Source organism: Uranotaenia lowii, chromosome 2, assembly GCF_029784155.1.
Source record: "Uranotaenia lowii strain MFRU-FL chromosome 2, ASM2978415v1, whole genome shotgun sequence".
NCBI lineage: Eukaryota > Metazoa > Arthropoda > Insecta > Diptera > Culicidae > Uranotaenia > Uranotaenia lowii.
In genome coordinates, this window is record NC_073692.1 from 177,479,368 (window position 1) to 177,502,890 (window position 23,523).

Below are 23,523 nucleotides of genomic sequence, written 5' to 3' on the forward strand. Positions count from 1 at the left end.
CGGTATGAATAGGTATATACAAAGTGTCGGTATGTTTAGTGTTAAGTATCAAATTTGAATTTAAAATATGATTTTTTACTACCACTCTAAAGTAAAAATTACCTTGAATCTGCGTAGCGAAAAGATTTTATAATATTTTTCTATGACGCAACACATGTTTTTAAATTCACATTACATTAACGGGCCTATTTTCTAACTTTGTGACTGACTCACTCGAAATAAATTTCGATAATCTGGCTGAACGATTCTGAGCTCAGATTCATATACACATTTAACACGTTCATTCTTCTAATTGGACACCATTGATAACCGGAGAATTTTGAAAGCTGAGAATGAGTTCAGCTGCTTCTCTAGAATCGCTCGATTAGTTCACGCAATTCCACGCTTTCAAAGGTTTCTTTGCAAAAAGTATTCTTCAAAAAATATTTGAAACATGCTCTCCCAAGCTAGGCGACAGTTCAAATGGACTTTGCGCCCACCATATCAGTCAAAATTTTAAATTTAAAAAATCAAAATTTAGACCATACACTGCCGGCCTAAATTTTGGGATCACCCTTTAAAAAAATGAAATTTTGGTCATATCTCAGCCATTTTATTACATATTGGAATTATTTTGATCTCATTCAAGAGATCGTGAACAAACCCTCATTTGTATGTATTTGACAAAATGTTAATACATATTGAGTTTATGTGACTCAAATTTAGCTATAAGTTAGGACATTTTTCATAAACTGAACTTAAAATTCAAACCTGATCATCTCAGGGTACGGAGGACATGGTTTCAAAATTCGAGTTGCATTTGAATCCTTTTTTCATACATATTAAAATAAATTTGTTTAATTTGGTGGGAAAAAATTGCGTTGTACTTAAAATATATAAAAAAAGGTACTTAAAACATCGTCATAAGGTTAGTATGTTGTAACAGCCAAAAGTTTGGGATCAGTCTTTTAAAACATGCACTTTTATTCCACGCGTATCTCTGTTATCAAACAACATATTGTTTATCTGGTAAGCTGATTTGGAAGCTAATAAGTTGAACTTACTTTATGGATGTTCAGTTGTAATATTTTTGAAGACTAACTTCTTTAAAACTTTAGCCAAATGATGAAACATTTTCTGATTATTTTCACCAAATAGTCCGACCGTTAAAAAAATATGCAAATTTATTTTGATTATAACTTAGTTGTCTTACAAGTCATTGTAGATCGGATTAGTTTATTTGAAAGCTTATGAAACAAATATTTTCTCGCGGTCGGACTGTTTAGTGAAAATCATAAGAAAATAATGAAACTTTGGCAAGTTCTAAAGAAGTTAGTCTTCAAAGTTATTTTGACTAAATATACACAAAGCAAGTTCAACTCATTGCCTTCTGAATCAGCTTACCAGATAAACAATATGATGTTCGATAACAGAGATACGCGTGAAATAAAAGTGCATGTTTTAGATCACTGATCACAAATTTTTGGCCGTTACACCATACCGCGGGGTGATCCCAAACTTATGGACGATGACTAAAGTAGCTATTTTATGTATTTTAAGTACAATGCAATTTTTTCGCACAAACGAACAAATGTATTTCAATAAGTATGAAAAAAAGGTTTCGAATGCAACTCGAATTTTGAAATTTGGTCCACCCCATCCTGAAATGATCGGGTTTGAATTTTAAGCTCGGTTTTGACAAATGTCCCAACATTAGGCTAAATTTAAGTCATATAAACTCAATATTAACATTGTGTCAAATACATACGAAGGAGGTTTAGCTCACGATCTCTTCATTGAGATGAAAATAATTCCAATATGTAATAAGATGGCTGAGATATGGCCGATCAAAATTTTCATGTTTTTGAGGGGGTGATCCCAAGCTTTTGTCCAGCAGTGTATGTCTAACAAAAATTTAAGTTAGGATGAAAATCTCGAGCATAACAGGTTTGGTGTTATTTGTTTCTGTTCCATGTTTAAAAAAATTAAGTTTTCAAATGTTTTAGAATATGCGTGATATTTATCCTTTGCTGTAAATCCCTGAGAAAAAAGAACAAAAAAAAATCCTTTGCTGTTTTTGATTTGGGCTCCAATATAATGAGAAATATTATGAAACTCTTGGGAACTCATCCTTAATTCGAATTTATTATTGTCCATTTTGTTTTTTAATGTTTACTATTTGTATATTTAATAATTATTTTCATTTTGAAGAGTTTTTTTTTAACTTTGATCGCATTCCAGATCAGTTTATTTTCATTCTTTTTATTTTTCTTTCGAAATTTTGAGTTTCTCAAGTTTTGAATTTTCATACTTTTTTGTCCTTGATCTATTTGATATTACAATACTTCATTTTTTCTAGAATATTTCAAACAAAATTCTTAGAGTTGTTGTATTCGATTCACATTATTTAAAGCAGGGGTGAGCAACCTTTTGAACTAACGGGCCAAATAAAATTTGAAATCTTGTCGGCGGGCCGCACTTAAAATTTTTTTTAATAATTCTTTATTTGAAACGGCTCATACTTTCAAGTTTTAAGGAGCCAAACTCGTTTTTGTTTTTACAATTGTTTGCTTAGCTTAACACTTTGAGTTTAAAGAAAAAGATGATAGAAAGGAAAATATAGAATTAAAGGCGCAGATCGATAGCTTTTAGGTAGAAGTAGATTTCGAACATGTAGTCCAAATCTAGCACAGCTAGTACATCTAACGCAGTTAAAATAACATTCGTTAAATAACATTCGCAGTGCTTCCGTCATTTTTTGACAACTACAAATTTTTGGAGAAAAAAAATCTGAAAACGGAAAGATAAATCGAATCCAAATGTTTTAAAACAGATACTCAACAACTTTACAAATCAAGCGTGAGTTTTCAAAAGGACGTATGTAACATCAGACAAAATCTGAGAAAAAGGAGGGACAAAATTATGTTAATATAAATAAATGCTATTTAAAGCTGTTTGATCTAGAATCAAGTTTTATCATGGCAGCTGTAGGAAAAACAATAATGTTTTAATTATAGGTTTGAGCATACTGGATTTTTTGCTGTTTCCTAGTGAATTTGTTAAAAAAAATATTTTACACCGTATTGTTGAGTTTTTTTTTCACATACGCCATAATGATTCGTCGTTGTGACAGTTTAATATTTACATACACCCTTTATGATTCGTCGCTTGGACAAATTGTTTTCATTATGCGTCAAATCAGATACGTCGGTTTTTTCACATCATTGCAGATGCGTCAGTTTTAAAATAATAATTATTTTAAAACTGACGCATCTGCAATGATGTGAAAAAACCGACGTATCTGATTTGACGCATACGACGGTTTGCTGCGATCCTATCTGCTGTGTGTGCGATATTATTTGTTTTGACAGATGCGTCGTTTTACCAAAAAGAGGTGTAAAGAAGAATTTCGAAAACACTGAGAAAAGATGACATAGGTCGTTTGTATATTTTTTTAGCTAACGGCATATTATTTTTTTTTTTTTGTACAAACAGTTAATTCATACAGAAGAAAATAAAATTTACTATACCGTGCAAACAGTAACTCAATTTGTTTACTTTTGCGACATACGTCCTTTTGAAAACTCACGCTTGAAATAATAAATTGTTTAAATTGTTATAATAAAACTTTATGTTTGCTTGAAACGAAAATAATGACTTCACACGGACTTCAAATTCCTTTTATTATGTATATATTCCGATTTTTGACTATTATTCCGACTCACTTTAAAGGATTTTGCTTTTCAAAGTGGTAAGAGTTAAATTATTAGGAAAAATGTGCCCTGAATAAAAAAAAACTCTAATACTACGTTATACCAATAAACAATATTGCATTTATGCCTTGAACAGAACATAATAAATCCTTAAAATGCCAGAAAAAAGTTAACAATCTGAATGAATGAAATGTAGATGTGTGCATATTTGATCGAGTCATATAAATTTTCCAAACATTCCATTGTAGAAATAGTTAAGGCATATAAATTTGTAAAAAGCTTCGCGGGCCGCATAAAAGGGTCTCGCGGGCCACATGCGGCCCGCGGGCCGCGCGTTGCTCACCCCTGATTTAAAGAGTATAAAAACTCATTATTTAAAAAGTCAACTCGATCATTTTCTCAGTCAGTTGGTAGAGTAGAAAACTTGTTCTATTCTTGAAAATCTGAATCTAAAAGGCGTTCGATAGGGATAGCCGTTTGGATTGATGTTATTTATTTATATTCTTACTCAATGTTGAAATTTTCATGAATTTTTCCAGCCTCATTGGAGGATATCGGTTTTCGAAAAACCAATTTTTTAAATCTTTTGCTTTCTTCCGTTCTAAGCAAAATTGTCCCATGCAGCGCAGGTGAGGAAAACGCAATTGATACAGCATTTTCAGTTTTTTACATAAATTTAGATTCCACCGACAATTTAATCGAAGTAAGTAGATCCAATTGATAAATTTACAATGTAATCTCCCAAAAAAGGTACATTTTCTCCAACAACCTGGAAGCCAAAATGCGTCGTGTAACATTTTTGGGTATAATCTGAACGCATACGGAATGAAACCCCAGAAAAGATGTGCGATGTAATCAAAAGAAAAATTTCAAAATATGTATTTGGAAATTTTAGTTGTATAACCGCAGGATTAAAATAAGAAAACACAAAAAACTACATTGTATAGCCAATTAGTTTTTAAATTTATGTATTTAATCTGAGCAAAATCCTGGAGTGAAATGATTGAAAACTGCCATTTTTCAATACTTTCCTATGGATTTAGATTTTTTTTAGATGGTTATATTTTTTTTAGCTTCTTCTCGAGCTAACGAAAAATGAAGCTCAAGAAAAAGCAAAAACTGTAATTAAAGACCAACTTTATTTCAAGCTTATTTGTTTTTTCTGGATTAGTTAATATGCTAAAATTTCACCTTCGATAAAAATTGCCACAAACCGAAAAATCATATGAGAGCATAAAGTCAATTTTTGCAGTGGTCTAATATGCATATTATATCTTAGCTTCAGAAAGATAGCTGTCATGAGGAAATGGAAATACTGCCCCTCCTTGCATAATAGATCCATATTGCTTTTTCATCCAACTTTACAGTTCAAAATTGTTTGGCTTAGGACTTAATTATAAAGTAATAAAATATAGAAAGTTTTCACAAGAAATTTCGAAAAAAAACTCAACTCGTGGCTGTTTCATATTAAATATATCCCCATACCAGTCCTTTATGTGAAATGTAACGGATTTAGGTACTTTTCAAGGTTTTTTTAATCAGCGGAAAACCATAGACTCATTAATTTGAATCATTTTACTTATGAAGATTCACCATAGTCCATGTGGTATTAGTCAAAATAGTCTTATAAGACAGGTTATAGAGATGGATGGAACAATTTTCTTAAAAAACCATTACGCCTAAAAATAACTATTTATGAGTCTATTTGTTGATAATTACTGCTTAGGGAAAACACATGAAAGGCTGAGAAAGTACAATTGTAAAGAAAAATATATTTGGCGTTTTGCGACATCTCAAAAACATTTAAAAAAAACCATATTCTTGCATGCTCGTTTTTTCCATATGGGACTGATATGCGAGTAGGGGCACTAAATCCTACACTCAGCCGAAAAGAAAACGTTAAATTCACCTGGATTTTCACGTAGGCGCTCATTACGTGAATTTTTGCTTGACTTACATGAATCACTTAAACACTATTACAAATTCACTTGGTCCGTACGTGAAATTCACATAGCCGTTTGCTGTCAAAACAAAGACACATTCAATTTACGTGAAAATCCAGTGATCCGCCAAGTACAAAGGGATTTGGTGCATTCTATGTGATGTTTACGTAGCTCTGAATAACTTATTCACGTAAAATTTATGTGAAAGAGTTCAGTATCCAATATGGCGCGGATTCAATGGTTGGTGCTAGCAAAAAGAGAAATTCTACGTGATGGAGATGCTGAATTAACGTGAGTAGTGAACATTTGTTTTTGTATTCGTCATTTAAATATTCTGCTATTTTTTACAGAATTTGGAATTGGAAGGACGGCCAAACAACTACTATGGAGCAACCCAAATACCAATTTCGCAACGATTTACTTTTCATATAGGTAAGTGAAGTGCAAGTATTGTTAAAAATAATAATTGAAGTGCAAATTTTAAGTGAACATGAAAAGTGTATTTACTATTGGAAATAATAAAATGTCCTGCAACATCAACACATTTTTTTTATTTATAAGATCCGAAAAGAACTCATAACGTTCATATTTTAATGAAATCTACGTGAATCGCACGTAGCAGAACGAATCCCTTTTCACATTCTATCTACGTTTTTTTCACATACAACTCATATGAAAGCTACGTGAATTCGTCTTGCTGCGCGAGCTCTGTTTGCTACCTGAAATTCACGTAGGTTCCACATGATTTTCATGGTGGCAAAAATCCATGTACATTTTCACGTAGCGTTCATGTGAAGAGTTTTTTCGGTGTAGTACAGGTTAAAAAAAACTTAAAACCGTTTGATTTTCATTTTTATTTAAAATTAAAACTGGTCTTGTGTTCATTCATGGGATAAATATGGAATACCAAACCTATTCCATTTGAAAGTTTTTGTTTTGATGTTGTCATATTAGGAATATGATGGCATAGCCACATGTTGATGTTTGTATCTCATGCAATTCCAAAAATATACACATCCTAAATAGAAGCTTATCGCTTGGTGCGATTTGGTTTGATGACTTTTCCTAGTAGGAGCTAATTATATGGTTCAGCTCTCCTTCTTCATTTACTTAAAAACCCTTCGCGAATTCAGCTCCCCTCAAATGAACTCAGTGCAACGGGACAAAGACAAAGCCAGTCGCCCATTAATTACTGGTTGACATTTGAGGGATTATCTGTCCTAGCTAATAATTCATCTGTTTTCATTCATTTTCGTTTCGTTTTCAGTGAGTAAAGCGTGCTTTTCCGGCGAGGAAAAGTCAACCGGCAAGTTGCCAAAAGTGGAGGAAACGATGACCGCAAATGGCACTAACAACCCTACGCCCACCTCCAACGCTGCTGCTGGTTCTGGCTCTAGCTCCAAAATAATGGCTGACGAAAATAAACTCACCCACGTTTCGATGACTAATGATTTTAGAAATTTGTTCTACAGTCACCAGGAAGCAATTGCTCAGCAGCAGCAACAACAACAGCAACAACAACAGCAACAATTGATGCTACAGCAACTGTCCAAGCCACTTCAACCGTTGCAGACGTCCCAGCAAATGAACGTTCCGGTTTCATCCTCTGCGGTTCCATTCATGGCCAACAATCGTTTTGGCGGTGTTTCGGCAACGCTCCTGGAAGCTGGCAACAGTTACAATTTGACCAACATTCCACCATCAGCTACTGGGTCCCTGGCGGCCACTGATATGATGACCAACCATAATCAAGCGATGGTTATGAATCCTCATGATAAGGAGAATCTGTACCAAGGCGCCTATGGCCGGATGCTCCTCCAGCAGGCCCAATTGCTGCAACAACAGCAGCAACAACAGTTGGCCAACAGCTGCCAACAGACCACAAAATTTGCAACAGCCCTGAATATGTGCTCCATATCTGCGGCTGCAGCGGCAGCTGTTAGTGAAGCCTTCAGCTCGACCATGGTCCAAGGGGTTTCGTCCGATGGCCCACCCTCGATGTCATCGTCATCGTTGACTGCAACCCCACCCAACTTCCCACCGACGGCGGTGACATCCTCCGGAAACGATGGTTCACAGAATCCGATGGCGAAACTTTTTGAACGCAGACAGCAGCAGCCACCCTCAACGACTTCGTCCTCTGCGATCACAGCCGGGTTACAATATCTCAATTGTAACAATTTCGGATACGGACTTCTGTCGGAGTTCTACGAGCCACCCAAACCGGATACGCCACCGTCCAGGGTAAGTTGTACCTCCATGTTTTTGATTAGCAAAAGATTGTCTGGGAACATATTTTATCAGTGAGTTTCCATCAGAGCTCGGAAAAACCATACTCATTGACCGCACTAAGAGTTGTATTTAAGGCCAATGAGTTTGAGTTGTTGAGCTATGAAAGCTTTCCATCCATTTTTGCATGAAGGATATTTCTCGATAAACTTGAATGATTTTACGCAGTTCGTGCCTGGAGTACATACCTCTCTACTAGCAAATTTAACAACACCAAATTTATAGAAAGTTTAAAACTTTTCTACAAATTATGCATTTAAACCAGCATTCAAATGCGAATTTGCAAAAAAAAATTATTCCAATATGACTAGGAAATTTCTTCCACAATCCTCTTTCCCAATGTCCGGCTGCGCTAACTTGAAACTTAGCGCCACTTATTATAGCGCTAACTAAGTCAATGTAAGCGATCGCTAATTGAAATCGCTGAATGTACTGAAAAAGGTAGCGCTACTACTCCCATAAGAAGATGCAAAAAGAAATGTAGGGGTACTGGGTACAAAATGCGCAGTCGGGACAAGTATTTCCCTAAACAAACCTTGTTCAACATTTCTGAAAATGCCAGTTCGTTCTATTTACACTTTTATGCGTTTATAAACATTTGTGGACCTTCTAAGTTTTCTATATTGCGTAAATTTGACGAAAAACGAAATCAAATTTTTTGTTGGAGCTTTTCTTGCAATTTTTCAACTTTTCTTGTAAGGATTTGCGGCATCTATCAGCAAAACATTTACCTGGCATCTGTGTCAATGATGAACATTGACTTTGACAATCATCACACAACGAAAAAACTCCTTTTTGAATTATTTTTCTGTTATTTTAAACGATTTTTAATAAACATGTCTAGACAGGGCAAAACGCGCCATGTTCGTTTATCTTTAAGCGTGTCTCATATTTGTTAAAATTTATATTCAGTTTTAAACACAACAATTTTAAGGATATTTATATGTTGAATTGGAAAACATAACTTGAATATAAACGAATATATTTAAAATTCCTAAATTTAATATAGATTTAATTAACTATTCACAAGTTCGTCAGTATATCTGGCAGCACTGTGCGTAGCAATACATTTTTCCATCTGTGAAGTAGAAAAGAAGTGTTATTACCTGGCAAACATTTTCGAAGGCCCTTGAATTAATAACACTTATTAATCGTTTAACGGCGCGTTTGGGTACACACATATGCGCACTTTGCCCCAAACGAAATGGAAATCATACTTTAGAAAGCCTTTTAAAATTTAACGATAAAGACGTAAATAATTGGTATAAGTGTTCCGGTTTGTATATTTCTGGTGCAGAACAGGTCCCTTTTCAAAACTATTGTCGAATTTAATGGATTGCATTCTTCATTTACGAGCAATGAAAGATTCTTCTTAACGTGGGCGTCTTACCCCCAGTTCCCCTTTGGTACAGAAAGATGATAAAGTCTGCTTCATTTAATATTGGAACAAATTCTTTTGCTCATTGTGGCGCTCCTAGTGGACGGATTTGGAAACTTTTTTCGCCCACGTGTCGGGAAATTCATTACCTTTCACCATGTATTTATGTCATAACACCAAACGATAGCATTTTGTAAACAACCGCCATGGAAGCCGAACGGAGAGATCAAATTGTGCACAGTTTTCTTGAAAATCCATTGTTGTCGGCATCGAAGCTAGCTAAACAGCTTAAAATGCCCAGAAATACCGTATGGCGTGTTATCAAGCAGTACTAGGAAACATTGACGACGGCTCGGAAGCCGCATTCGAAGCGTCGGAGTGGAACTGTCGACCGGAAACTGCGTGGGAAAGTCATCAAGGCCGTCAAGAGGAATCCCAATCTTTCAGACCGCGATTTGGCCAATAAGTTCCAGGCCGCTCACAGTACGGTGCGACGAATTCGTCTCCGGGAAGGAATAAGGTCATTCCGAGCCAGCAAACAGAAAAATCGGACGCTGAAGCTGAACAATGTGGCCAGAATCCGTGTTCGGAAGCTGTACGACCAAGTGCTGACCAAGTTCGACGGATGTATTCTGATGGACGATGAGACCTACGTGAAGGCGGACTTTGGGCAAATCCCAGGTCAAAAATTTTATTTGGCGACGGCTCGGGGGGATGTACCTGCAAAATTTAAGTTCGTGTTTGCGGATAAATTCGCCCGCAAGTACATGATTTGGCAGGGGATACGCAGTTGTGGACAGAAAACCAAAGTCTTTCTCACTGACAAGACAATGACATCAGAAGTCTACAAAAAAGAGTGCCTACAGAAACGGATTCTGCCGTTTATTCGTGCCCACGACCGTCCAGTAATGTTTTGGCCGGACCTCGCAAGCTGCCATTACAGCAAAACGGTTATGGAATGGTACGCAACGAACGGGGTCAGCGTAATACCGAAGGACCTCAACCCCCCAAACTGCCCCCAGTTCCGGCCGATAGAGAAATACTGGGCAATCACGAAGCGGAGGCTTAAGGCAAAGGGAAAACTTGTTAGGAACATGACTCAAATGAAGAACTGGTGGAATCAAATCGCCAAAACGGTGGACGAAAAGGGTGTGCGCCGCCTAATGTGCCGTATTACGGGAAAAGTACGAGAATTTCTTCGAAACAGCAATGAATAATTTTTTTAAATTTTTTTTTATGAAAGAGTAAAGAAAATGCTACATTTGTATGAAAAACAAATTATGAATTCGTTAATAAATGACTGAACTACACGCAATTGTTTGTGTTTCAATATTAAATGAAGCAGACTTTATGATTGGAAAAGCACTACTGGCATAAAGACTCGAGCTCCTAAGCAAAATGATGCATGACCACTACATTCAAGCGAAACAAAAAAAACATTGAATGGGATTTTCATCCTATTAGATAATTTATCCCAAAAAATATATAATGAGAATCGAACTCACTGCAACATCTCATCTCAGCTTACTAGTCCGATATCTTACCCGGTGTACCATCTGAGTCGGTTAGCAAACAAAAGTATATTGTCATTATCGTTCTGCCGATGTTTTTTTTCTCATCCTCATTTTTCTTTGATGGGAAAAGAATTAAAATTAGATGGAAACGGGAAACGAGCAACTGCTTTCTATTGCCGGCCGGTTTACATACACTCGCACAGCTCATCTTGGCTGATGGTTGTTTGCCGTCGGTTGGAAACAAAGAATGTTTTTTTTTCTAATGCCGGTTTACAAACACACACAGCCGTCGGTACATCATCATTCAATACCTTTGATGGTTGATTTTTTCTATCCTGCTTTGCCTTGTGATAGGATATGGGATATGTTTTATTTGGTTTCTTTCAGACATACGCAGTTTTGTTCGCTAGGAGGACAATGCCAGTTGTTAGAATGCTTGTTACTGTCTGTTCGGCATAGTATCTTATACCTATAACTCCACTTCAAAGGAAGTTCATTATTGGAGTAGAGTCCGATTTCTGGGTGAAGCTAAAACGCTAATCGCTAACCGCTAACTGCTGACCAATTTAAAGGCAAATTATTTAACAGGAAGGGTTGCCAGCCTTTCCGTCAGCAACAGTTATATTTTTTCCCCAATTTTATGTTGTTGACTTACAGATTCCCTACAGAGGTTCAGAGAATCTCTGCCGACAATCATAAACCGAGCTGGTCGGTGATTCTCGTTAGAGAAATTTATAATGAATTTTTTTAAAAGAAATTACGTACTTTCGTAGAAAAGAGGGGTGCTCACTTCGCCCCGAGTGTTCTTTATTCCCTTATCTCCCCTGCGCTCTGCATTGGAGATTTGTCGAACTTATTAATCTGAAGATTGCATTTAAGCACGCACATACCTACTTAGGCAGAAACTGCATACATTTTCATTGAAGTTGTTGTTCAAAAGCTTGTTAAGAAAAAATCAAGTTGATTTATCATATAGAATGACCCTTCTAACTTTTGAAATGGGGAGCTCTCATGCAAAATAATTAATAGAAAAAACAACTTAACACATCATAAAAGAGGTTGGCTTAATAGCGGCACGTTATCCAAGCATACGGGAAAAATGTGGCTAATGATTTATTATGATGATTTTTTACGATGAATGACCTCTTCCACTTCAGTTTATAAGGGGAGAGGGAGAGGGGGGTTTCCCATATAAATTTTTATATTCAAAAGTGGGGGCGTTTTCTATATCACACTGAACAGTGAAGTGGTCCAGAAACAAAATCTAGTGGGAAACAATTATTAGAGTATTCTTCTTAAGTTTGATGCATTTGATGTCTTAGACCAGGCATGTCAAACTGGGGGTTTGCGGGCCGCATGCGGGTACAATACGGATTTGACGTTTGAGTTTAAGATTCGGATTTTCGTTCGTAGAGAGATCTGGTGAGACCGCCAGAAGTTTCGAAGATTCGCAAACGCAAATCGGGCCTTTCTGATCCGGGTTTCGATGTCTTTCCTGGTACCACCATCAGGCGTTATCTGGCCACCAAGATACTGGAAGCACTCCACTTTCACAACTTGTTGCCCAGCTACCATGAAACTGGAGGGATTTGCTGTGTTGATCTCCATCGACTTGGTCTTTCCGACATTGACTTTGAGACCTGCTGCCTTGGAACTTTCGGTGAGGTCGTCGAGTTTGCTCTGCATATCCGGTTGTGTTTGGGCGAGCAAAACAATACCGTCAGCCAGGTCAAGGTCCTTCAGTTGCTCCATTGTTGGAGGATTCCACGGCAATCCTCGGTTCGGTGCACAGTCGATCGATTCAGTCAGAATCTCATCCATTACGATGAGAAAAAGTAGCGGTGACAAGATACATCCCTGTCTCACTCCAGCAGTTACCGGGATTGGTTTGGACAAGACACCGTCGTGCAAGACCTTGCACGAAAATGCCTCGTATTGTGCTTCGATGAGATGGACTAATTCTCTGGGACCCCTCGTCACCTTAGAGCCGCCCAGATGTGTTCATGGTTAAGTCGGTCGAAATCAACGAACGCCAGCAGAAGAGAGTCCTGGAATTCGCTGATTTGTTCCAGTATGATTCGTAACGTTGTGATGTGGTCCACACATGATCGTCCGGATCGGAATCCAGCTTGTTGCCGTCGGAGTGAAGCATCGATTTTCTCCTGGATCCTGTTCAGGATCACTTTGCAGAGTACTTTGAGGGTTGCACAGATCAACGTTATGCCTCGCCAGTTACCACACTCTGTCAGGTCTCCTTTCTTCGGGACCTTTACGAGGATAGCCTGCATCCAGTCGGCCGGGAATGTTGCAGTATCCCAGATGTCAGCGAAAAGACGGTGCAACATTTGTGCTGACAAGCAGGGTCGGCTTTCAGCATTTCAGCAGGGATGCAATCGATCCCAGGTGCTTTGTTGGATTTCATGTTTTTGATTACCGCTTCTATTTCAGCCAGCGAGGGTGCTTCTGAGTTGACGCCCCAGCAAACATTTTTGTAGGTATATTTCTCAACAAACTTTGCTATACGTTTCATATCTATATATATAAAAATGAATTTCTGTCTGTCTGTCTGTCTGTCTGTCTGTCTGTCTGTCTGTCTGTCTGTCTGTCTGTTCCCTATAGACTCAGAAACTACTGAACCGATTTGCGTGAAACTTGGCAGGTGGGGATATTGGAGGCCGGGGAAGGTTCCTATTATGGTGTGAGACCCCTCCCCCTAACAGGAAGGGGGGGAGGGGCCTCCCAAACAATAGACTATTTTTTGCATAACTCGAGAACCAATTAAGCAAATGGTATCTAATTTGGCGTGGGGTGGTATTTGGCGACGGGGAATATTTCTATAAATATAAGGTACCCCTCCCTCCTCTCAGTGGGGTGATAGGAAGGGAGGAGGGGGGCTACCTTACAATTTTTCATACAATTCGAAAACTAATCAAGATATTGGAACCAAATTTGGCATGGTAAGGTATTTTGATACGAAAAATATGTAAATGATTATTTGAGACCCCTCCCTCTTTCCAGTAGAAAAGGGGAGGGGGCCTCTTTCATATTTTTATACATAACTCAAAAACTAATAAAGCAAATGGAACCAAATTAGGCATGGGAGGGCATTTGGATACGAAAAATATTTCTATGATTATCTGGGACCCCTCCCTCTTTCCAGTAGGGAGATGTAAAGGGGAGACTCTTTAATAATTTTTACATAATTCAATAACTAATTAAGCAAATGGAACCAAATTTGGCATGGACGGGTATTAGGGAACGTGACATATTCTTATGATTGTTTGAGACCCCTTCCTTTTTTCCAGCGGGGAGAAAAGAAAGAGGGAGGGAAGCTTCATACAGTTACTACTGCATATCTCAAGAACTACAACAGAAAATGGAACCAAATTTGGCATGGAACGATATTTGGGTACGAGAAATGCTTCTCTTATCTAAGTTTGTGGCATATCGGCAAATTGAAAATCTAATTAGAGAGCAATTATGGTAGACATGAAAGATAGGTGGAAAGGTCAAAGCTAGAGCGCTTTGGGTAGAAGAAACGAATAGATGGTGAAACTGAGAGCTTAGGGCATTGTTTTTATCGACAGCATGAAACTGCTTGTGTGATTCTTTACCGCGCATCTGCTGGCTGTTTGTAGTAAGTGACGAAGAAGCCACATTGCTACCCACAACCAGCCCAGATGGGTCGAACACATGAGATTGCGTCCGCCCGGTATAGAGAGGGGAAGAAAGGAGGAGAGGGGAAGAAAGGAGGAGGCTCCATATACATATTGTTGTAAAGCTTAAAAACTTATCAACCAATGGAACAATATTTGATATAGGAGGATTTTTGGGAATGAAATGGTGATGATTATTAAAGATCACGACCTCCATTCAGCAGGGGGAGAAGGAAAGGACAGAGGAGGCGGCTCTCTTACCAGTTTTTTAGCTTAAAACCAGAACATATCAAGCAAAAACATTCGTACTTTATAAGTTAGATTGTATGCGTACGATTAATTTGAGACCCTCCAGACAGATTAAATTTATCTTTGTGTTACAATTCGAAACTCCAGCTGCAGCTCTTTTTTTTAGCGATAGCTTATGAATTATGTTATAATTTGATTTAAAATAATGCCAAGAAATCAATAAAAATCTGAATAATTTTTGAAAGTATCATTTGATTTTGAAAGGTGTAGCAAAGCACACCGGGTCAGCTAGTACATTATAAAATTATCTTATATAACTCTAAAAAACAGCATTTACGTACAAAAGTGGAGGCAATATACATACATATTTTTAACTTCTGGCTTAAGCGATAAGTGTTGTAAAAATTGGACGATATCCAACACCTTATACCGCACATCCTGACAATATGAGAGAGAGCGCAAGTTTTGCTCTCAACGCATGCAAACCGTTGCCAGCACCAATATTTGCTGCTTCTCTCATTGGGCAGTTTATCCAAATGAACCCTCTGATTTTTAAAAATCTGGTTGCACTGCTTATCGCAGAGAGAAAAACAAGATTGTTTTCTCGCTTGAATCCTGCGCGGGAGAACAAATTTGCAAACATGGCGGTCTTTTGTAATATCCGAGTCGGTAAACTTTAACTAACCATTTGTACGATCATTTACTTGTTTTGATAGGAATTGCGATCGCATTAACATTGTTTACGAGTTGAGCTATCATTTCTAATGCGATTTTATGTTTGCTGGGGCCATTTATTGTTTATTGTTTATTAGAGTAAAATCAACGGATCATATGTAGATCCTAATGATAACTTAATAGTAATTACAATACAAGATAAAAATTAACATAAAAATTAACACAGGTTTATACAGTTCTTGAAACAGTTAAAATTTTTCTCCGGAACACGTTCCTCGAAACATCGAAGTCGAAATGCTCAGAAAAGCGATTGAACGTTTTCAATATGCCGATAAATGCGCTGTTCGCTCCATAGTTGTTGAGACGAATAGGAACATAGAGCTGCAAAAGCTGGTTTCTCAATCCTCGGGGGCGCACGCTGAGAGGAATGGCCTCCAGCAAAACGGGACAGTCAACTCTGGACGTTAAGAGATCAGCAACAACTAGAGCGCGCGTAGCGTTTCTGCGGGCTTGAAGCGTATCTAGGTCTATAAGGCGGCAGCGATTCTCATAGCTTGGTAAACGGAACGGGTCTTGCCAGTTCAGATGGCGTAGGGCATACCGCAAGAAGCGACGCTGGATAGCCTCGATTCGTTCAGCCCCATTCTGGTAGAAAGGGCACCAAACAGCTGAAGCATACTCGAGGATGGAACGAACTATACAGCAGTAAAGACTTTTCAGGCAATACACGTCTTTGAAGTCTTTGGCCATGCGAAATAAGAATCCAAGGTTTCTGGATGCTTTGTCGACGATGTAGTTTGTGTGAGTCTTAAAGTCCAGGCGTTGATCGAGAATAACGCCCAGATCGTTGATGTGGTCCACCCGAGAAATGATTCCGTCTCCGAGAACGTACTCCGCAATAAGAGGGTGTCGCTTACGTGAGAATGATACTACCGAGCATTTACTGCGATTCAGGGGCAGGCAATTCATGTCACACCACTGAGCAAACACATGGAACTGCTGCTGCAGGAAATTGGTGTCCTCTTGGCTGTTTATGGTGTGAAAGAGTTTCAGGTCGTCGGCATATGCAAGTTTTTTGCAGTCAAGGAGCGAGAGTACGTCATTGAAATATATCACGAAAATTAGTGGTCCTAAATGACTTCCTTGAGGCACACCGGAGCAGGCAAGAAAATAGTTTGAAAAAGAGTCACCAATACGAACGGATAACTTTCGACCTGTTAAGTAACTGTGGAACCAGTGCAGAAGGGATCCACATAAACCCAGACGTTCTAGCTTTGCGATAGCGATATCGTGGTTCACCTTGTCGAATGCAGCAGAAAGGTCAGTATATATGGCGTCAGTTTGAGTTTTCCTAGCAAAGCTGTCTTGCACAAAAGATGTGAAGGTGAGTAAGTTAGTAGTCGTGGATCGTTTAGGCATGAACCGTGTTGATCATTGGAAAGTTGGTGCTTGAAGAACGAATTAATGGGATCCAAGATAACCAATTCAAACAATTTGGCTATCGCACATAGAGCTGAAATTCCGCGGTAGTTGTTAACATCTCTCTTGTCACCCTTCTTGTGAACAGGAAACATGTAGGCTTCCTTCCACAGTGAGGGAAAGATTCCAACATCCAGCGATGATTGGAAAATAAGCCGAATAGGAAACAGCAAAAGTGGCATGAAACGCTTCAAAAAAGTAGCAGGTATACCATCCGGGCCTATAGATGAAGAGTTTTTCAGCTTAGCTGTCGCTTTCGATATGGATGCATCGTCGATTATGATACCGTTAAACGAAGAACCTATAGGCAATGTATTTCTCACAGCTCTAGCCAGTTGCTCAGGAGAAATGGATCCAGTTGTAAAAATGCTAGAGAACTTCTCGGCAAATAGATCACAAATTTCGGGATCAGAGTTCACTGTGTCGCTATTCAGGAACATGTGAGACGGAAGCCCTGATTCTCTTCGCTGATTTTTCACGTGCTTCCAAAAAGATTTCGGACTGCTTTTGAAATTCTGTTGTAACCGATTAATATAATTCTGGTAGCAACGCTTACTGGCTTTCTTATAGGCAGAATTCAATTTGCGATATATGTCCTTAGTGTAGAAGGACTTATGCTTGTTGTAGTTGCGTAGTGCGCGCTGCTTGGCCGTCTTAAGTCTCCGAAGACTTCCAGTAACCCAGGGGGTCCGTAGATTGGTAGCCGTGCTGCGTTTCGGCACATGACGATCGATGATATAATTCAGGATGTTCGCAAACGTCTCCGCAGCTGCATTGGGATTAGAGAAATCGAGCTCAGCCTCCCAATCCACGGATTGCAGGACGAGGGATATAGCTTCGAAGTCAACGTTCTTAAAATCGTGATAGAAGGAAGCGATTTTCTCTTCTGAGCCGTGTATTTTAGTGATATCGAGTGAAATCACTAAGGCTGGATGATGCGGGACAGTTTTAACAAGAGGAGCAGGAGCAGATTCAATCGCCGGATTCTTGATCCCTTCGTTCACGAAGCAGAGATCAAGCATACGGCCGTTTTCGTTTTCAATTTTGTTGATCTGTCGAAGAGTCGCGGTATTCAAGGAGTCTAGGAAGATGTTGGAGGATGCCGAGAATGAAGAACGAGCAGGATCCGGAAATAAAAAGCCGCTTGGGGAGGAGCACCACTTCAAACCAGGTAGATTGAAGTCACCGATGATGAGTATGTCGTCTGCCGGAGAGCAAATCGAGCTTACTTTAGAGAGGCAGAGCGAAAAAGATTCGGCTAAAGCCAAGTCTCCAGAACGGTCAGGGGGCACGTACACTACGCACAAGTAGAGTTTTCGATCTCCGAAATCAATACGAATCCAAACAAGTTCTAAATTGTCCCAGGAATCGTCTTCAATCGGCTGAGCTGGAAACGTAGATTTTACGGCAAGTAACACTCCACCACCAGTAGACTTTTTGCTGTTACGAGGACTACGGTCGCAACGGAACACTGCGTAATCTGGGCCGATAATCTGACTAGAGAGGGTCCGGTCGTTGAGCCAGGTTTAGGTGAAGGCAATGACGTCGTAGCAGGAACACGAAGTCGCCAACAAGTAGTCAATCAAACAACTATTAACACCACCGACGTTCTGGTAAAAAATGTTGAAGGGTTCGGGCGATTCCAACGTAGCACGGGATCGATGATCACTGGAAAGGTAAATTCCATCACGCGGGGAAGAACACTTAGTGATATCATACTTGCCAGAAAGCGCTGGCTGGAGAACCCCTTCGCCACAGACGAACTCAGGGCCGGGACGACTGATGACGCTGGCAGGAAACAGCGCGACTGAGTCGAAGGGCTCAGGGGTCTCCGTAGTTCCTAGTTCGTTGCGTCCCGGTGCTGGGGGCCCGGAAGTAGTCGTATGATTAACAAGGTTCGGAAGATCTAGCGGGATGCATCTGTGGTGGAACGGAAACAGGATACGCGAATGGCAAGTTCTAGACATAAACTGGTACTTGCCTGTAAAAGAGGCCTGGAGAACCCCGTCACCTCCAACGAACTCAGGGCCAGGACGACTGATGACGCAGGCAGGAAACAGCGCGACTGAGTCGAAGGGCTCCGGGGTCTCCAAAAGGCTCGAATCGATGCGTCCTGGTGTTGAAACCCAAGTAGAGGCAGGTGAAGTAACGGGCGTGGCATGTTGATAGCGCATGCAGGATCTGTGGCTAGGTGAAACTTCATCACACAAGGAAAAAGTTATCAAACGAGATGAATACTTGCCTGAAGATGCAGGCTGGAGACTCGTCGCCGCAGTCGAACTCAGGGCTGGGACGACTGATGACGCTGGCTGGAAGCTGCGCGACTGAGTCGAGGGGCTCAGAGGTCTCCCAAGTGCCTAGTTCGTTGCGTCCCAGTGTAGAAACCCAACAAGTAGTAGCTAGTCCTTTCTGAACCGGTGAAGCTTCGCAATACAATCTTATGAGAGCTGAGGTCTCATCGTCGTTATCAGCTGAAGTGGGAGCCACATGATTCCCATGATCCTCGAAGGCACTAGATGAGACTACCTCAAGGAAACTGGTCCGATCGTGGGCGTAATTGGCACTACATTCGGGGTAGCAGGTTCCCCAACCGACCGAATGCGTTGAACAGATGGTGCAAGAGTCAGAGGCCGTCGGCTGTAGTTTTTTGGCTGGTCCACAAATTCACGAAAGAGTATTCCAGAAGGCCAGGTCATGGGACTCAAGGCGATATTTTTGTGCACTGGGTCCAGTCCGATTTTGAATGAAACATATCTCCTAGTGGAGCCGTCAACGCCTTTGGGAAGCAATCGTTTCACCTCTACCGGCATGGTTGAATCCAGGCAGCGAGAAACTATGGTTTCAACGTCTGCGTCCGTGATCTGGGGCTGAAGACCAGCTAAATACAGCCAGAACTTGGGGGTCGGGGGTGGAGGTACGATAAACGGGACTGAAAGGTCACTAAGGTCAACGGAATTTGTACCAGTCATCGTTGAAGAAACCTGCAATATTCCGTCATTCCCGCGACGACGCTTGAAGTTCGGTAACGGGAATGTTTGAGGAGTTCCGTTCAATGGAGGAAAAGCGTACGAAGTTGTAGGTGCATTATGAGTCAGAGCCATATCGTCGACTTTTTTGGACAGTAAGTCAAGCTGGTGAGTAAGCTTTTCGAGGACATTACCAGGGTAGTCACTTTTAGCAGTAGGATTACCATCCGTTAAACAGAGATCATCGATATAATGGCGAATGCTTCGCCCGTTGAGTTCCGTACGACAAGGAGTACAAATAAAAATCAGCTTACCCTGCGTAAACAGTTCCCTATTGAGACGGATATTGAATCCACAACACTGCTGACTAATGTGGAAAAAATTGCCACAAAAACCACAACCGATCGGCTCTAGGTCGTTAATCACCAATTGGCACTCTCCACACTGCTTTTTCTCCTTTGTGTTGGCCATAACGTCGATACTAAGCAAATTCGAACAAATTCCGAAAGTCTTCGCAAGCACGAAATTTTAACAGCAATAGACGATAACACAACTTCGCATTGAATAACCTGGTCGAATAACGTACCGCTTTCGTACACCGTGCGAAGCGAAACACAACAAAAACAAACCGAACAACACAACGTGTCGCGCGAACGAAAAATGTTGTGATGATTTTCGTGTCGGAAAAACGTTTTCCGGGGGAAACTCCGCTTTCCACTTGTTTTCGAGTTAGTGATCTTCGGTGTAAACAGCACAAGGACGAACGAGGTACAGAATTTCGACGAAAAAACGGTCAATAAAAATTGAAGACGGTAAGTACACTTATCAGCGATGGCGCGCGGTTGTAATTGCGACTAACTGTTGGCGCTTCGAGCTGCGGGTTCTGGTGACCCTCGCTATTCGTGACTCAGAAGAGTTGTTCGAAGTGCTCAGTTCATCGTTTGAGCTGATCTGTTCGATCGGTCAATAACTGACCTGCTCGGTCTTTCAGCGGCATTCTTGCATTAGTCCTTGCACCACTGAGGCGGCGAGAAATGTCATAAAGTAATCGGATATCTCCATTGGCGGCGGCTCTTTCTCCCTCTTCGGCTAGGGAGTTTGTCCAGGCTCTCTTGTCTCGTCTACAAGCTCGTTTAACTGCCTTTTCCAGCTCTCCGTCTGTCGGCAATTCCGAGGCTCGGGATTCTAGCTGTTCAACGTATGCTCTTTTCACCTCTGGATTCTCCAACCGGCGGACGTCGTATCGACACCCGACTTTCTCTTCGCGCCGTTGGACACGCGCAACTCTCAGTCGTATTTCGTCAAGGACGAGGTGATGGTCAGATGCAATGTCTGCGCTTCGTTTGTTGCGGACATCAAGAAGGCTCCTTCTCCATTTTCGGCTGATGCAGATGTGGTCAATTTGATTTTCTGTTCGGCCGTCTCGGGATACCCAAGTGACCTTATGTGCTGGTCGATGGGGGAAGAGCGATCCACCGATCAACATGTTGTTGTTGCCACAAAATTCTACAAACAGCTCTCCGTTTTCGCTCATCTGTCCTAGGCCATGGCGCCCATGATGCGCTCAAGGTCTTGATTGTCGGAGCCTATCTTTGCGTTGAAGTCGCCCAAATTGATTTGAATGTCACCCTTCGGAATTTTCTCTACCACGCTGTTCAGTTGACTGTAAAACTGCTCTTTCTCCTGCAAATCGGCAACGTCAGTTGGCGCATAACACTGGACCATTGTAAGGTTTCTAACCCGTGTTCTAAATCTGGCTACGATTATTCTTTCGTTTATTGGTTCCCATCTAATGAGGGCCGCGTAGGCCTGTGGGCTTAACAGGAAACCAACTCCTCATTCCCGAGTAGCATGTTCTCCTCGTATGCCAGAGTAAAGCAGGACTTGCCCGGATTGTGTCTTGTGTTCTCCAGTGTTAGGCCAACGAACTTCGCTCAGTCCCAGAATTTCAAGCTTGAGGCGGCTAGCCTCTTTAGCAAGTTGTTCCAGTTTGCCTTGTTGAGCAAGGGTTAAAACATTCCAAGTTCCAAACTCCAGACATTAGACTTTGAGATATTAAAAAATATATATGATGAAAAAAAAATTAAAGTTCTTATATTTCTATGGACAACATTTTTTCTTAAATTTTAGTACACCATATGAAAACTTCTATTAAAAGCTTTCATTTGAACCGTTCAAAATTTTTACACATTAAATTGATTTGTGATAAAAATGAGTAAATAAACAATTTTTTCAAAAGTCAAAAACTTTAAAGCCTTGTAAAAAAAAGACCCGCATTGCCCTATACCCTTTTCACTTTCAAGATCTAGTTTAAGGTCCTTAAAATACAATAAAAGAGTTTCCAGGCACCTTAAAGCATCGTTTTTAGAGTTATAGTCAAATAAAGCTAATAATATCATGCAAATGGGTATTTTTTACCCATTAATGACTAACAATTCAACAAAGTTGTTGCTGTTTTGCCAAAAACAATCTTTTTTCATGATTTATCAATCATTTCACACATTTTTCTTTTGAGTTCCATAAAATGTTTTTATAATATCGATTAGTCCAATAAACGGCTTTCAAATGAAATTACAATTAGGGTCAAAAATAACAACAATCATATTACTTTATAAGTTGTTTTAAAAAAATTGTGTATGAATTTATCTAAAGTTAGTTAAAATAGTCGTTTTATAAATTTTTTTCAAAATTTCCAAAAGAGTCCAAAACCCCAAATAAAACTTTAAGCCACCTCATTGAATGGAACTACCCCATAGTGCACTGGTGGCGATAGTCTGAAAGACCCCTTGTACTTCGCAAACGAGGGCCCTTAAAAATCAGTGAAAACTAAGACAGAACTTGAAGAATGAAACCAAGTTTAAACATCATCAAATGGTTAACAAAACTCTCTAGCTTTATTAATATATCGGGGCATAATAGAAAAAACTAAGACACGAACGACATGAAAGTGTTAAAGTGTCTCTAATCAAGCTAAAAAAAATAATAGGAAAAAAGTGAAAATACGAAACAGCTGATTCAAACGATTTTCATCATATATGGAACACGGAATAGTTCCCATATTGAAAGGATATTTATTCATTGCACTGAAGAATTCACTTACTTTGAAAAGTATAGGGAAGATAGTTTTCCCATACAAAATCAATGGTAAATGTTACACAATTCAACCTATTACGATTAATTTGATGAAACAATATGCAGAATTTTAAGGAATTAATTTTGTTTTAAAATTTGAAAAACTAAATTGACAAATTCTATAATTCTTTGGAAAAACTTTTCCAAAGATTAAGATTAAGAACAGATGACGTTAAACATAACGACGTATTAAATTAAGGATAAAATGATGTTTACCGGGCCAGCTAGTTATGTATAACTTGAAATCGAAATAAAAAAAAATGATACTTCACAATATTACGTCGTAAACGTTCATGTAAACGTTCCGCTACTCACTAAACAGTTTTCAAAAGAGTAACTAGAAACGAACTGCTGTATTCGTTAACCCTGTTCCCAGTCACCATTTTTAGAAACGTTCAAATAAGAATTTAGAAACGAATTATTTTGGGTTCGTGATGAAGGCTCTTAGGCATAAACAGGTCAAATACACGTTCTTATATTTTTATCGTAAACAAACGAATTAAAACTCGATGCGTATATAGTCCATTGAAAGGAAAACAAAACTACACAC

General features: G+C 39.5%; 1 protein-coding gene across 1 annotated transcript in view; it reads left to right on the plus strand.

The window, feature by feature from the left end:
- LOC129748794 (meiosis regulator and mRNA stability factor 1) overlaps positions 1-23,523 on the plus strand; it is a 59,793-nt gene that overhangs the window by 32,192 nt on the left and 4,078 nt on the right. Inside the window, exon 9 of the mRNA XM_055743547.1 lies at positions 6,903-7,879. Within this exon, the coding sequence (XP_055599522.1) occupies positions 6,903-7,879 (977 nt within the window). The remainder of the gene's footprint in view (positions 1-6,902; positions 7,880-23,523) is intronic.